Below are 16401 nucleotides of genomic sequence, written 5' to 3'. Positions count from 1 at the left end.
ATCTCTCGTCTAGAAGCCTTCTACTACTTCGCCATTGACATACGTGGCAAGCCCTCATGGGCATTTCAGACTGGTGTTTAAAACTATCGAGCACGGTCATACGATTCAGTTTGTACGCCAGCCACCTCGCTTCACCGGTGCTTTGCAATCTGTGGTCCGACCACAGGATGTGCCAGTGTTCCGCACAGAGATTCACAGTCTCCTCGCAAAAAACATGATAGAGACTGCCCCAGACTGTGACACAAACAGTGGGATTTACAGCCGTTATTTCCTCATTCTGGAGAAGGATGGCGGGCTCGCAACACGCCTATTCAAAATGTTAACTCAGAAACAGATCTTATCGCACATCCATCCTCAGGACTGGTTTGCATCAATAGATCTGAAGGACGAGTACTTCATGTACCAATTGCACCACCTTACAGATGGCTTTTTAGATTTGCGTTCGAGGGAACTGCGTATCAATTTAAAGTCCTTCATTTCAGTCTGTCTTTGGCGCCCCGCACATTCATTAAATGTATCGATGTGACGCTCGCCTCATTGAAAATGAACGGTGTGCGTGTTTTTAATTACTTCAGCAATTAGTTATTACTAGCCAATCAGAGGCACTACTGAGCGAACACAGAGACTTGCTGCTTTGCTAAATGGAAAATCTGGTCTAAATGTCAACTGGGTGAAAAGCACACTTTTCACCAGCCAGTAAATCTCCTTTTTAGGAGTTCGTCTTGACTCCGTGAGCATGCATGCACATCTCACGAACGAGCGCATACAGACCATTCTTCGTGTCTGTCTCAGTTCAAACTGGAAAATAATTTTGAATCACTGAAAATCATTTCAGAGAACACGAGACCTCTCCAGTACTTGCTTAAGCGATGTTTCACATTGCGCCTGGAGCCTCGGACGCATGTGCATTGCAGTGACTCACCGCTGTCTGGCTGCTCTAGCACCATGGACAGCACTGGCCTTCTACCAACAGGGTGTTATGCTGGGTCAAATTTTCAGAAGGAAAGTGCTGACCACAGATGAATCCAACACAGTTTGGGGCACGGTGTGAAATGGACGCCTGACTTTCGACACCTGGACAGGTGCAAAACGGGCGTGGCATGTCAACTGCCTAGAGCTACTGGCAGTCTTTCTAGCTTTGAGAGCTTTTCATTCCGACATAGTGAATCACCTCATTCTGAATCGTTCGGCAACACAACAGTAGTGGCATATACAAGTCGCCAATACGCGCTAGCCCACGTATGGCCGGTGAAACGTAAGTATGCGTTTCCCCGGTGCACCTCCATTCTGTCGTCAGCAAAGTCCGAGTGGACATGGAAACAGTTGTTTATTATGCTGAAATGGCCCAATCAGTCCTGGTTTCTGGAGATGGTACAAATACTGGATGGGCCTCCATGGAAAATACCGCTGAGGAGAGACCTTCTCTCTCAAACAAAAGGCATGATTTGGCATCCCCAGCCAGAGCTGTGGAACCTACAAATTTGGCCTTTGAACGGAGCACAGCGGAAGAGCCAGAATTGGCTCAGTCGGTTAAGAACACCATTTTACAGGCTAGAGCACCATCCACGAGACGCCTTTAAGCACTGAATCCCCCTCGCCCGGCTACAGTCCCGACTTGGGACCTAACTTTGGTCCTAAAAGCCTCCGGACTATGTTGAATTGCGTGTGCTTTCTCTAAGACTGCATTACTTCTGGCGTTAGTCTCAGTAAAATGGGTCTGTAATTTGCAAGCACTGTCAGTTGACAATTCATGTCTGGAGTTTGGTCCGGGTCTTTCAAAAACCACTGTCAAACCCAGGAAAGCCTATGTGCCTAAGGTTCAAACCACACCCTTCAGAGCACAGGTGGTTCACCTTCAAGCCTTTTTCCCTCCTCCATTTAATTCGGAAGTCCTTGCATTTGTTATGCCCTTTGCGAGCACACCCGCCAATTCAGACTGACCGACCAGCTCTTTGTGTGGAGGACGCACAAATGGAATGTTCATCTCCAAGCAAAAAATTTCTCACTGGTTCGTTGATGCGATCACCTTGGCTTACGAGTCGCAAGGTGCGAATTGCCCAATTGGTGTTAAAGTACACTCAACTAGAGGCAAGGCCTCTTTATGGACATGGACGAACGGTGTCCTTACAAGACATATGTTTTGCAGCAGGATGGTCTTCTCAAAACAAATTTGCAAGGTTTTACAACCTAGACGTAACACATCACTCATAGCAAGTCATCTCTGTCTAGAGCACTTGCTATTTCATTGGCCAAACATATACTTATGCCCCTCTTTTTAAGTACGGCTCCCTGTCTTTTTACACAACCACCTGCATTCAGACCGCTGAATTTCCCAAAAGTCACAGGCACTTTCATTACAAATAAACTTCCTTCCCGACTGGGTTCGTGAAGGGGTTAATGTATACTATATGGCCATAGTTCAAATATATATTCTGAGTGTTCCCCTCCTGGCTCACCATGAGGGTCATTCACTTGCGGCATACTCATGTCGGTCGCCATCCCACAGGACTGCGGGTCATGTTTCCTCTCTGGGAAGGTTATGTCGTGTAGCACAGTGTGATGGCAATCTGTTCCCCATAGCGTCAGCTTAGTGACGCAATGTATGGTGCACTTAATCGTAATGTATGGTGCACTTAATAACAACGTGATTCAGGGGAAAGGCATCGGAAAAGTGATTTCAAGGGGTTTCACTCACTAATGACCGTGCGGCTGCTACTCAGGCTAAACAGTCAGGAGGGAGGAAACAAAACCATTATGAAACTGCAGGGCTGATGTGTTTTGGAAGAATATGAATCAGTTTATAAGCCCTATTTCCTACAATGCCAAAGTAAAATTAGACACTATAACCAAAAATGTTCCTCCTTCAGATCAGGATATCAGAATTTTACGGAGCCCCTTAGAGGACAGGATGGGAATTTTTTCTGAAATAGCTTTGTGTGCCAACTAAATAGTTTTGCGTTCCTTTGCAATACGTTTTGTGTGCCCTCACAATAGATTTACCATGGTTTTACTACAGTAACCACATTTTAACCTTGATATTCATGGTAAAACCATAGTGATAATACAGGAAAACTAAAATTATGGTAAAAAAAAAAGCATAATTTTATGGTTATTATGTTTTTACTATACTTGTAGACTGTTGTTACCATAGTTTTTGGTGGAAATTATTTTTCTATAGTAATATCGCAGTAACCATAACTGTTGCATGCAAACCATGTTTTGTATTTTGGCAGCAATGGTTTTAATAAAGTATACTGTATTCACATAATAACCATGGTTTTAATATAGATTAACCATAGTAATTCTTGTGGTAACTATGGTTTACTACAAATATTTACTATGGCATTTGTTATGTCCCCCCATAGTTATGATTTTTATTACCATAGTTTTCATTTTCTTATATTATTTCTATGGTTTTACTACAAATATCAAGGTTAAAATATGGTTACTACAATAAAACCATGGTAATTTTATGGTTCTCCTCTAAGGGGCTCTGTATATTTTTACACTTTGTTTTACAAAATTGTAGGCTACCTCAGTCACCAGTATTTTCAGTGGAACAAAATGCTCTTGTTTCATCATCACTCCAGAGGCCTAATTCTTCTGAAGGTTCCTGCTGTAGTCTACACTCAACTCACAGGCTGTCTTTACAGAAGCTGAAACAACCATAATGGACCAAAAATGATCCGAGCTGATGGTTATTTTTGACATTTGATGCATCTTTCCAACACATCAGCAAGCTCAAAAGATTTAGTAAACCCCTGACTAAACAGATGTCTTGAATTAAGTCATCATTTAGATGAAACATGGCACTTTTATGGCTTACAGAGGAACAAAATGATGAAATCTGTGTGGGTGGTATAATGTCAGGTTTTTGTGCATGGCACAATTTTTGGTAAATGGATGGAAAACTGTCACCATTACGGCATGTGGTAACTTTAAATTGGAATTTTAAGTCCATAAAGTAATTTATTCAAGACAGTCAGAGGGCTGCATCTGGCTCATCAGCCTTTAATTTGTGGCCCACAACATGCCTTTTTAGGAATGTAGATTTATTAGAATTGGCCCTCTAAAGTTATGTGAAATTAAATTTAAATTTTTTCAATATCAATCTAACTGACAACATTTATAGCAAGAGCTCATCAGCAGGCACAGAAAGAATGTGCGTGCAGAACTGTGCAGATTTCCACAGAATTGCAAAATCTGTCATTCATAAAAGTTCTACCCATTTCTAACCACTTGCATGTGTTTATAAAATATTTTGCCTAATTTAAAGATGCTCTCTGCAACCAATAAGAGTGCAGTACTCTCAGCACCATTTAATAAATGTTACTATGTTTAAATCCTTCAGTAGATTTGCCCTCAAAATTAACACAAAAAAATGCAAAAACAACAACAAAAAGTCAGCAGATTCCATCTGGGCCTGCTCATCAGTCAAACCGACATAATATTTTGTCTCTTCGTTGATGATGGAACTGGATGTGCTGTGACTGCTTGAGGCTGTCTACACTGGATGTGTCAAAGCATACTTTTTCTTTTTTTTTTTTTCCTAAATATCAGTTTTGTTTTAAATGTCAGCCCTTATAAGATAAAGTGATTTCAATGTCACATCAGTCAGAAAAGTCCGCATTATGCATGACACCATGTTTTACACTGGACGTGGGCAATGGCATGGTGATATAACAAATCTAAATCACTCCCATTTATAATCAACAATGTTGTCTACCCTTGAAGTGCACCTTCAATAGACTGGGAGCCCATTTTTGACATGCTCCACAGCTACTATAGCCACTTCATTTTCTTTATCTAACTGAAATAATATTTTTTAAACCCCTGTTGTACACACATGCACAGTATGTGTGTGCACTCATGGACAAGGGCTATATAAAACATAACTGGTATGGGAACACAGACAATTGATTACATGACTAAGGAGAGAATGAAGTCTATGATGAAACCAAAGCCTGAATATCCTGCAATGTTTGCATATGGATACAGTGCAAACTAAACACAAACACACTAACTTGCACACACGCATACATCACAGCCATGAGCATTTTGTTCACAGACACTAGGGTTGCAACGATACCAAACTTTTGGCTTCGGTATGATACCAGCCCTGGTACCTCGGTATCGATACTAAATCGATACTTAGGCAACAAATAAAAACCTCAGATTTTTGATGAAGTTACACAGAAAATGACTTGACTAAAAGAACTGCATAAAGTCTTACAGATTCTGTGTTTTCCATTGAAATTTTTCTGGATTCCATGTTAAATGTTTAAATTAAATCTTGTGATTAATACATGCAGCTTTAATCAAATGAATATATATTAATACATTTAACAAAACATTTTCATTTTATTTTTGGTAAAATAAAATGCTGCACAACAGAGCTTTACAGTATTGATGAAAACATTAATGAAAAAAAATCTGATTACCTCAGGCACAAGGGTGCTCTGGCTGAATCACAACATGCTGATTTCAGTACACTTTTGTGATATTACTTACAGATGATTATTGAATAATCATAATAATCATAATACAACCATTTAATATTATACTACTGTTATTATGAGTATTATTGCTACTTTTTGAATATACATTTTTATACACTAGTTACATTTTTCTGTCTTCAATTTTCACGCATAGAGCTTTCATTTTAGCGGGACTTTTATTCTGACAGACATTTGAGTTCTTCCTTTCTTTTTTTTTTGAGGGGTTAGTTATATCAAGCTTCCCCATTTATGCTGTAATACTGCCGTCACGACTCATGATCTAAAATCTCTGAGCTGCACCGTAGAAGGAGATTTGAGTGTTCACAATAGGGATGGGCACGAGTACTCGAGTACTCGGACATGGCAGCAATGATCGATCATGAAAACGATGATCGATAGTGATCACGCATTGTGACTTTTCATTTAATTAGAAATCCAGTGACAATTACCTGACAACTAAACACACAAACAAAGAAGGAGCTTATTTTTAATTTTGAGATTGATTACATTGTGGTTTTGAGGGGTACATTGATTGTCAGAAACGTCTCATAGCAACCAAACTGATACAACACTGCAATGCTATCGTTACGATAATCAAAATAGAGTGTAACTAACCGTGTTTTGAACGCCTGTCTCTGAAAAACGTTTGCTAAACACGTTTTATTATCATTTCATGAAAGAATTTTGACTCCTTAATGGATATTATTTAATAAAAGTAAATGTTTGTCACTGACTGTAAACCTCCCTGCCCTGCGTGGAGTAACACGCACCTGCATCTCGACGAAATGGGAGTTGACGATTTCTGCACGAGTAGAAATTCAGACTCTCCGAGTTGAATGGAATGCTTCATGAATCACAGCAACAACAATACAGAGCATCACAGCTTTCCTCACAAGAGCAAACATTTGGGAACACACACACACACACACACCAGGCGCGTGGGGCAGTGGACTCAACGTGCTGAAGCAACACGTATACAGCAGGCAAGTGTTTCAATCAGCTAGACAGATATAGACAGAGCTAGACAGAGCGCAGCTAAATGGAACACAATGCAGCGTCTTCAAACTGAACTTCAATTTAACACGCATATTAAAAACGCAATGGTTACGGCATCTCCTGTTATTTGAAAATAGACGGTTCAGACAGTCACTAAAAAAACTGGTGCATGCTTACTAAGGTTACTACGGTAACCTGAAGGAAGAACAGACAGACGTGCGTTGGGCACATTCTTTCAGAGTTGGACAGCGAATTTTCACATAATGATAAAATATGATGCATTATATTTTGAATCTTTTGTACATTTTGTAACATTATTTTATAACAGCCTATAATAATGAATAGACGATACACTGGAACACCAAGGCACAATGCAGCAGCCATAGATGTTTGTCAGACATGTTATTATATATACACACTTATGAACATGTAAATCGCCCCTCGAGTACTCGACAAGTACTCGAGTAATTAGTCAGTGTACTCGAGTAGACAAAATGACCAAAATGCCCATCCCTAGTTCACAACCTTTTATACACTAAACACACTGCATGAAAATCAAGCACCAGTAGTGTGTGTTGCGTTTGTGCACGCGCTTGTGTGTGAAGTAGATAGACCAGAGTGGCACCTCTTGTTCATTCTGTAGCACGCAGCGAATGGGACTGTATATTATTTAAATGACACCCTTCTGCTTATTAATGATCACACTTGGCCATATCGAGAATGTGTTGTTTTTTTTTTTTTGTTTTTTTTAAATTGTCAATGATTTAATCTCAAGAATTTCACATCTCATTAGATTTTGCAAATGGCAACATACTGTAAAATGGTAACGAATTTAGCAACAAGATGATATTATACCATTTTACTTTTTTAGGTATCGCAATATTTTGTTAGTACATCACGCAACCCTAACAGACATACGACCATAAGTATGGTTCAGTTTGGCATTCCGTTCCTGTTGTGGGCAGCTGGCAGCTACCCATGTATGTATGTGAAAATATAAATGCGAGCATGTGAAACAGATACCCAAATATTCTGACCTTAGAGCAAAACAAAACTGCAGTAACGGCACATCTGCTTGTCTACATAATGGCATCTGTGTAAATGTTAATGGAGAAACAGGAAAATAGCAAAAAATGGTAGACCACTAACTCACAGTGGGCAACTACACGAGAAACCTGGTTTGACCAGCTTATCAATTGTGACCTAATTTGACCCTGCCCATCCTCCCACCACTGCTGATGAGTGTTCCTACTTCCCTGTGGGTACTAAATGACAATCATCTTTATGAAAACTATACTGCAGTACAGACTCCCTTTAACTGTATGCAAAGTCAGGGCACAATGTAAAAAATGGCGATTGTGTCAGGCTAGTGTGAGAGTTTCCGGCCAGAGTTGCGTTTTCAGAACGTCTTATGTTTGTTATCATGTACATGGGTATTCATTCCTTAACAACACTGTATTTTCTGTAAAGTATTGAACAACTGATGTTATGTGATATGCAGTACAAGCATTACATCCTTGACCAAAACCACAACTGCTTCTGCTTTTCAGAGGGTTATTAAAGGAATGTTCAGGGTGAAATTCAAGTTAAGCTCGTTCAACAGTATTTGTGGCATAATGTTGATTACCACAAAAATAATTTCAACTATCCCTCGTTTATTTAAAAAAAGTGGTAAAAGGCACCTACAATGGGAGTGAATAGGGCCAGTCCATAAATGCTAAAAAAAAAAAAAACCACTGTTTCAAACTTATAGCCAGAAGATGTAGCATGTGAGCATATTATTAGTTTTGTTTTTTTGCATGACTTTATTTTAATCATAAAATCACTTACCTTCTGTGTAAATTTATAATATAATACCAGGATTACAGGGTTTCTTAGTCATGACAAAAAACTTTTTTATAGGATACAACTTTAAAAAGATAAAGCTAGTAAGTGATTTTATCACACTACAACCAGGTGATCATGTGGCTATACTTTTGAAACTAAGCGTATTTTAGCCTTTATGGACTGGACCCATTCACTTCCATTGTAAATACCTTGTTACTGTTACCACAATTTACCAAATGTTTACCAAATTATTTTTTGTTGAAATCAACATTAAGCTACAAATGCTGTTAATTAAGCTTAAAGATGAGGTATGTAACTTTTTCTGTGTTAAAATACTTTCTCCTGTACCAGTTTAATATGCTGAGATAACAATTAGTAAGCCATTCATAAGTAACATTTCTCCAAAATCTGTAAGCACTGTGTTTCTGTGGCACTATGAAAATTGCTCTGGGCAGCGTTTTTCCTCATTTGTAAGGCTCTTTGGATGACAGCATCTGCTAAATGGCTAAATGTAAGACTTGCAGAACACTTATTACAGAGACAACCACCTAGAAACTGCGGTGAAGTTGCACAGTGGTGATACAATTCACGGATCACTAGCCTAGATTTGTAATCAGAAGGCAGCTACACAGTGGGATACACACAAGGACGGATTATGGCCACCCGCCTCATTGGAGACCCCCAATTAACGAAAGATGTAAATACTGAGAATTTTAATCACATCTGCAAAATATAGAGTCATAAAACTGAAATACAAGAAATAAAGTTGCAACAACAAGCACACAGGCATGAAGCTGAAGGACAATCGCTCTAAACTACATTCCTCACATTCTTTTAATTCATTAAATTCCTGAGCACACTACTCACACCCAAAAGTCCCACACACACAAATTACCAACTCAAATGTAGTTTCACTGTGGCCACAGGCAAGAGGTTTCGTGCTCAGACTTTCAAACAATGCACATGGTTTACAGAGCTAAATCTCCAGTGAAGTTGTGGTCTCGGGCTAAACGGTGCTGTAACGTTTGTTTATTGCAGCTGGTCTAAATAAGGATGGACTAGTCTGGACTGTAGGGCATGGTGAGGAAATACTCCCTTCCGATAGATGATTAATACGTGTCTGAAATACCACAGCAACAATGTCCAGCCAACTTTGAGTGTGTTGCTATATTAAGCAACACTGTAAAAACAACTTTAGCACAGTGCTTACGAAAACACTGAGCGAATATGTGTAACAAAACATTAAATCGCTCAGCTACAACTAGCGTTTGAGCGAGTTACTTGGCTATACTTAAGGAACGCCACAATTATGCAAGAATAAGGATAACTGGCATGTTTAAACAAGCTCACTTAAAAAAATATGTCTAAATGAAAATGTATCCAGCCCCTGAGCCTAAATTGAGTTAAGGCGTTTCATTAAAAAAATAATAAGTCTGTTTATTTTGTAATTTGTTTCATTTAGACAACCCACTGTTCCCCAAAACAATATGGCTATTGTGTAACAGCACACAGTAAATAAACTCTCTTTTATTAGACAGCGATAGAGCGAGCGAGAGAGAGAGAGAGAGTCCTTTAAATCTCACCTGTTGCGTCCTGTCTGCAGGATTCTTCACGATCGCGTGCCGAAAACTATTGTCCACATAAGACGCCATTCTGTCCGCGTGTGTTCACATGTAACACAAGAGGTCTGCTTTATTAAATCCTGTACATTTCCTCTAACGCTTCCGACTCCTCCTTTTAAGCTGCGCCGTCATTTCTAAACTGTTTTCTAAAGTCCCCTAAAAGACAAAGATGTCTCAATGTGGGCCAGTTTCAGAGCCGCGGGCTGGAGTTGTAGTCAAACCTTGGGTAACAGACAGCGTCCCAGCGTCGCACGAGGGGTAAATATTAACACTGTGTAACTATAACTATATACTGTAACTATAGTGGCTTTTAAAAATCACTTGCCACAAAGAACGTAAAGCCGATTAGGTAACGGAATCACGTTTTGGCAAGTAACATCACTTAAACAACTATACATCAATTGAACAAGTCCAGAAATGTCTGTGCATTGTCTTGTGTCACGAACAGAGAGGTTCACGGGTAGGGAAGCGTAAACTCCGTTGTTTCGGGATCACTGTTCATTACCCCGTGTCCGGTGAGTCTCTTTAGTCGTCCCGATGGTGAAACGCGATACTAAACGTCAGATAATCCAAGTTGGAGTAGTTTAACAAAGTGACGTTCTTCCATAGCGGCTGTGCGTTGGGCACAAGACTGACGGGCGGGGTGAAACTGGACCGATGACAACACGCCGTGATTCATGCGAGTTGCAGTACTGTAGCAAGAGATTAAATGATCGACCTCTAGCGCCCCGTGTGGACAATAAATTCATTCAAACTAGTATCTGTAACAACCATCAGAGTTTGTCACGTTTAACAAAAAAAAAATAAATAAATAAATAATTATATATATATATTTGCTGATGCTATAAAAAACAGAACAGTACATCCTTAAACAACACTGAAAAATCCAAAAGCAAATGTTCGTTAGTGAAATTACAAAAGTCCATCCAAGTTAATTGTGACAGGAAAACCCCCAAAAATGTGAAGTGCAGATTAATTTGGAGCCTCACAACTGAATATCTATTTCTCTAATTTCTATATATATTTTAAACCTTTTTTAATATTATATAGATTTTACCTAGCAAAAGTATAAGTTCAATGACACTATCCCTTATTTTTAATTATCATAATTAATTATCAAATTATATTACAAGAACAGTAATCTTTGGATCACGAGTCACCATTTAGCCTACATGAAAAGTAAAAAGCAAAGGACTTTTCTCAACGTAGTTCCATGTTTTAATATAATTTCCTATTATTAATTTGATTATTCATATTATAATGTACTGGGCTTTGATTAACATTCATTTTGGTGGGATGTGAACTTTTATAGCAATTTAATCAAATAATTACTAAAGCCATAATCTGGGAGGTGTTTAGGCCTACTTTATACCCCATTTACTGATATGATATAGCCTATTAGATTATTTAGAATACAAGAAGTGAAAACAGGTAATTTGTAACGCGCGCCTGTGTTGTGTGACAGATTATAAATGACAGATTACACAAACAACCCTCTGCTCTTCCCTTGTGATTGGCCAATACCTAGAACGACCACCAGGTTGTGCTAGATTACTGTATATTGAGTGGTTAGCACTGTCGCCTCGCAGCAAGAAGGTCCCGGGTTCGATTACAGGCTCAATTGGGCCTTTCTGTGTGGAGTTTGCATGTTCTCCCCGTGTTTGCGTGGGTTTCTCCGGGTACTCCGGTTTCCCCCAAGTCCAAAAACATGCAGGTTAAGTGAATTGGAGACTGACTCGTAGGTGTGAGTGAGAGACCAAAAGCCACTGGGGTTTGCGCTGTGGCGACCCCTAACGGGAGCAGCCGAAAGAAGAAGAGTGAAAACAATAGTTAGACTGTTAGTTTTGGGCAAGGTTTCCCAACTAGGCGTACGAAAACCCCTAGGGTTCATGATTCAATTGCAGTAGGGTCGTGACACCGTGATAGAAATGTCAAATAAAATGTAAATTAATAATAATAATAATTATAATAATAATAAAAATCCTCATATATATATAAAGTTTGGAATAATGTACAGATTTTGCTCTTATGGAAAGAAATTGGTATTTTTATTCATCAAAGTGATATTCAGCTGACAACAATGTATAGTCAGGGCATTAATAATGTGAAAAATGACTATTACAATTAAAAAAAAACAAAAAACTTTGAACTACTTCAAAGAGTTCTCATCAAAAAATCCTCCATGTGCAGCAATGACAGCTTTGCAGATCCTTGGCATTCCAGCTGTCAGTTTGTCCAGACACTCAGGTGACATTTCACCCCATGCTTCCCGTTGCACTTGCCATAGATGTGGCTGACTTCTCACACACCTTACATTCTAGCTGATCCCACAAAAGCTCAATGGGGTTAAGATCCATAACACTCTTTTCCAATTATCTGTTGTCCAATGTCTGTGTTTCTTTGCCCTCTCTAACCTTTTCTTTTTGTTTTTCTGTTTCAAAAGTGGCTTTTTCTTAGTAATTCTTACCATAAGGCCTGTACCCCTGAGTCACCTCTTTACTGTTGTACATGAAACTCATGTTGAGCGGGTAGAATTCAATGAAGCTGTCAGCTGAGTACATGTGAGGTGTCTATTTCTCAAACTAAAGACTCTTATGTACTTATCCTCTTGTTTAGTTGTATGTGGGCCTTCCACATCTCTTTCTTTATGATCCTTGTTAGAGCCAGTTGTCCTTTGTCTTTGAAGACTGTAGTGTACACCTTTGTATGAAATCTTCAGTTTTTGGCAATTTCAAGCATTGTATAGCCTTCATTCCTCAAAACAATGATTGACTGATGAGTTTCTAGAGAAAGCTGTTTCTTTTTTGCCAATGCCAGTCTATTGCATACTGTGGCAACCCAAAAACTAACACAAAGACAATGTTGAGCTTCATTTAACATACCAAACAGCTTTCAACTGTGTTTGATATAATGGCAAGTGATTTTCTAGTACCAAATTAGCAATTTATCATGATTACTCAAGGATAAGGTGTTGGAGTGATGGCTGCTGGAAATGGGACCTGTCTAGATTTGATCAAAAATTACTTTTTTCAAAGTTACGTGATGCCATGTGAGGTTCGGACGTGTGAACGGCGAGCTCTGCACACTTTGCTGGTTTTAATACTTTTATGTCATAAACCAGTGAGATTCGATACACCCTGATTCTTAACTGTTCTAGGAAGACAATATGTCAAAGAATTCAAAATCCTTGGGCTCTGGAGACATTAAAAGACACTTACATGCTCAAGCTGTTGCCCCTCCGGAGACCAAGCCCAGGACTCAATTTGGACAGTGCAGTGGGAGAGTTTTAGCGTCAACTGTCAAACATGTCGGTATTGTTGTCGAAGGTCATTGCTGACTTGGAGGATCTTGATGGAATATGTTGATCGATCACTGCCATGGAGATGAAATTCACTGAATTGGTTACAAGAGCAGATAGATTATCTGGAGTCATCGGGGAGGGAATTAGCTGCTAATCTGCTAGCGACCAAGGTGGACTTGGAACGCGTTTGAGAAAAGTTGGAAGACCTTGAGAATCATAACCGGTGAAACAACGTCCGAATTGTTGGAATTCCTGAGCGAGCAGAGAGCCAGAATATGGTGGAATTTCTGGATGGGTTCTTTCCGAATCTGCTCAACATATCAGGCCATAAGAGGAAATCGAGCGAGCTCATAGAGTTCTGGCTCGGAGATCCGCTGAGGGAGACAGGCCCTGATCAATTCTGGCCAAATTTCTGAGATCATCCGAAGTTACGTGAGGCGAGGAGTAAAGGAAGTCTTTCTTGGAAGAACCACAACATTTTCTTGTTCCCAGACTTTGCGAATTCATCAAGAGTGAAACGTGATCAATTCAAGAAATGCAAGAAACTCTTACATCAATGGAAGGTCGCTTTTGCCCTGAAATTCCCGTCCAAATTAAAAATAGATGCTAAGGATGGCCGCAAAGTATTTACTTGTCCTCAACAAGCATTGTCCTTCATAAAGTCAATGGAATGAGTAAGTAATTGTGTGATTCTCACGTTGCAGCCGAGCGGGCCTGACTCACTGAACATTCACTTGACCGTCCAGGGAAGCTGGGCACCTTTTTTGTTTCTTTTTGTGCTGGTTCCACCTAGCAGCTGGAGTTTGTTTTGTGTAGTAACACTCCTTCGGGACAGTTTTTGGATGAATCTGCACGTTCCTTGTACTTATGCCTCCTGTTGGCTGGAGTTTGTTTTGTGGAGTATTTTTTGAAGGACATTTGAATGATTAGGTCATCTGCTGCACTCATGTAACAGCCGGCTCACTGAACATTCTTTGACTGTCCAAGGAAACAGAACGGCTTTTTTTTTTTTGTGCGTGTGTGTGTGTGTGTGCTGGAGTTTGTTTTGGGGAGGAACACACCTTCGGATCAGTTATGCAGATGAATCTACACGTTCTTTGTATTTATTCTGCCTATTGGCTGGAGTTTGTTTTATAGATTTTCTTCTGTTATGTAATTCTGTCTCGCAAAAATTTGTATAGAAACACCGGACTTGAGCAATCCGAAGGCAAAGTTGTCACAGGGGCTCTCGTAGGTGTACATGGACTTTTTGAGTTTAGAGGTATGGACGACAGTTGGCGCTGTCTTGCGCGTGGTTAATGCGCACGTTTTTCTATTTTTCATTTGTTTGGTTCGGGGGGAAGTTCGGGGTTTTATTATTGCACTAATGTTGGAATGTGGTCTTTATAATCTTGTTTTTGACACACAATCTATTTTTTCTCATATGACAAAATGCCAAATGGTAATATGAGTGGATTGTCTCTCTCCATGTGGAATGTGAATGGGCTAGGGCACCCCATAAAAAGAAGGATATTTATTTTCTTAAATGAAAGAAATATGATAGTGTTTCTTCAAGAAATGCAACTTTCCCCACAGGAAGCTGAAAAATTTCAGAGGTTATGGGGGGGCGGGGGCATGTTTTCTTTAGTGCTTGCTCAAGTAAGAGCAGGGGAGTCATTACGTTGATAAGTAAACATCTACAATTCAAAAGTCTCAAACAGAGTAAAGATAAACTAGGAAGAGTCATTATTGTTTTTACAATTTTGGAAATGTATGGGTTTGGGAGTACATTTATTGGATGGATTAAGTTACTTTAGACACCTGGTAGCGGCAGTACAAACAAATGTATTAATTTCAGATGATTTTACTCTGGATAGGGGCACCAGACAGGCTATTGCTCTGTCATGCCCTGGAGCCATTAGCAGCCGCGATAAGAAAGGAGGAGGATTTTCCAGGGGTGATGGTGGGAGGTGTGGTGCATAAACTTCTGCTTTATGCAGATGATATTCTATTATTCGTCTCCGACCCTTCTAGATCTATGCCTTGCCTCCACAGAATTATTAATTCCTTTTCTAAGTTCTCGGGATACAGAGTTACTTGGTCTAAATCCGAAGCTTTGGTTCTGACAGCATACTGCCCGATAACGGCTTTTCAACTGGGCGCCTTTCAGTGGCCCAAACAGGGCATTAAGTATTTGGGTATTTTATTCCCAGCAAATTTGTGTGATTTAGTAATTTTGACCCTCATTTGGAATGGGAAACATCCCAGATTACATTCCAGTATGCTGCATAGGCGATTGACAAAGGTGGGCTAGGCCTACTCAAGATTTTGTTTTATTATTTTATGGCTTATTGGTCACTTCCACCTGAGAGAGCCCCTTCCTGGTTTTGTATTGAACAGGAAGTTCTTGCCACTATTTCGCCATTGCAAAGCCTTTCTATCAAACTATCCGCAGAAGTTAAATTACAACCTGTTATCTTGCATTTGCACTCAGTATGGACAAAAGTGTCCAGAGTGTTTAATTTGAAACATTTATTTAAATGTTGCCTCAAGCTTATGGCTGAACCACAAATTATGTATTAATAAGTCCCCTTTCTGCGGGTTAGAGTGGATTGTGAGGGAGGTTAATACACTCAGTGACCTATATGAGAACAGAGTGTTGAGATCCTTTGAAAATTTGGTTCAACATTTTGGGATTCCCAGATCTCAGTTCTTTAGGTATTTACAGCTGCGCCACTTGCTCTGTACTATTTTTGGGAGTAGCATACACCCCCCTGAAGTGGAAGATACTCTGGGAGTGGTGATTACTGCTTTTGGAAAAGGTCATGAGGCATCAGTGTATTACTCCTTGCTAATTCAGAGTCTGGGGGATGGAGCTTCAACTTCTCTCAAGAGATTATGGGAGAAAGATTTAAACTTGGTATTGGAGGAGGGAGAGTGGGCTAGGATTCTAAAAAATGTCAAGTCTGCATCTAGAGACACAAGGGTGCACCTTATGCAATTCAAGATTTTACATCGATTCTACTGGACCCCCTCTAGATTGCATAGGCTTGGTCTTAAAGACACACCCACCTGCTGGCGATGCCAATCAGAGGATGGAGACATAACCCATGTCTTTTGGGGGTGTGTTAAGATCCAGGAGTTTTGGTTGAAGGTTCAGAGTATTTTGTGTGATGTG

At 39.7% G+C, this 16401-nt stretch overlaps 1 protein-coding gene across 3 annotated transcripts in view; it reads right to left on the bottom strand.

Annotated features, from left to right (window-relative positions):
• The window catches only part of rapgef2a (Rap guanine nucleotide exchange factor 2a), a 77022-nt gene extending 66408 nt beyond the window's left edge, over positions 1 to 10614 (bottom strand). For 2 of the 3 annotated variants that reach the window (XM_051702764.1, XM_051702765.1), the window contains exon 1: positions 9905 to 10614. In XM_051702764.1, coding sequence (XP_051558724.1) covers positions 9905 to 9973 — 69 coding nt within the window. In that variant the 5' untranslated portion in view covers positions 9974 to 10614. The remainder of the gene's footprint in view (positions 1 to 9904) is intronic. The other variant, XM_051702766.1, reaches the window with a different exon arrangement.
• Positions 10615 to 16401: the final 5787 nt, after the last annotated feature.

This window comes from Myxocyprinus asiaticus, chromosome 7, assembly GCF_019703515.2.
Source record: "Myxocyprinus asiaticus isolate MX2 ecotype Aquarium Trade chromosome 7, UBuf_Myxa_2, whole genome shotgun sequence".
NCBI classification, from domain to species: Eukaryota; Metazoa; Chordata; class Actinopteri; order Cypriniformes; family Catostomidae; genus Myxocyprinus; species Myxocyprinus asiaticus.
This window is presented reverse-complemented; position numbering and strand designations above follow the sequence as displayed.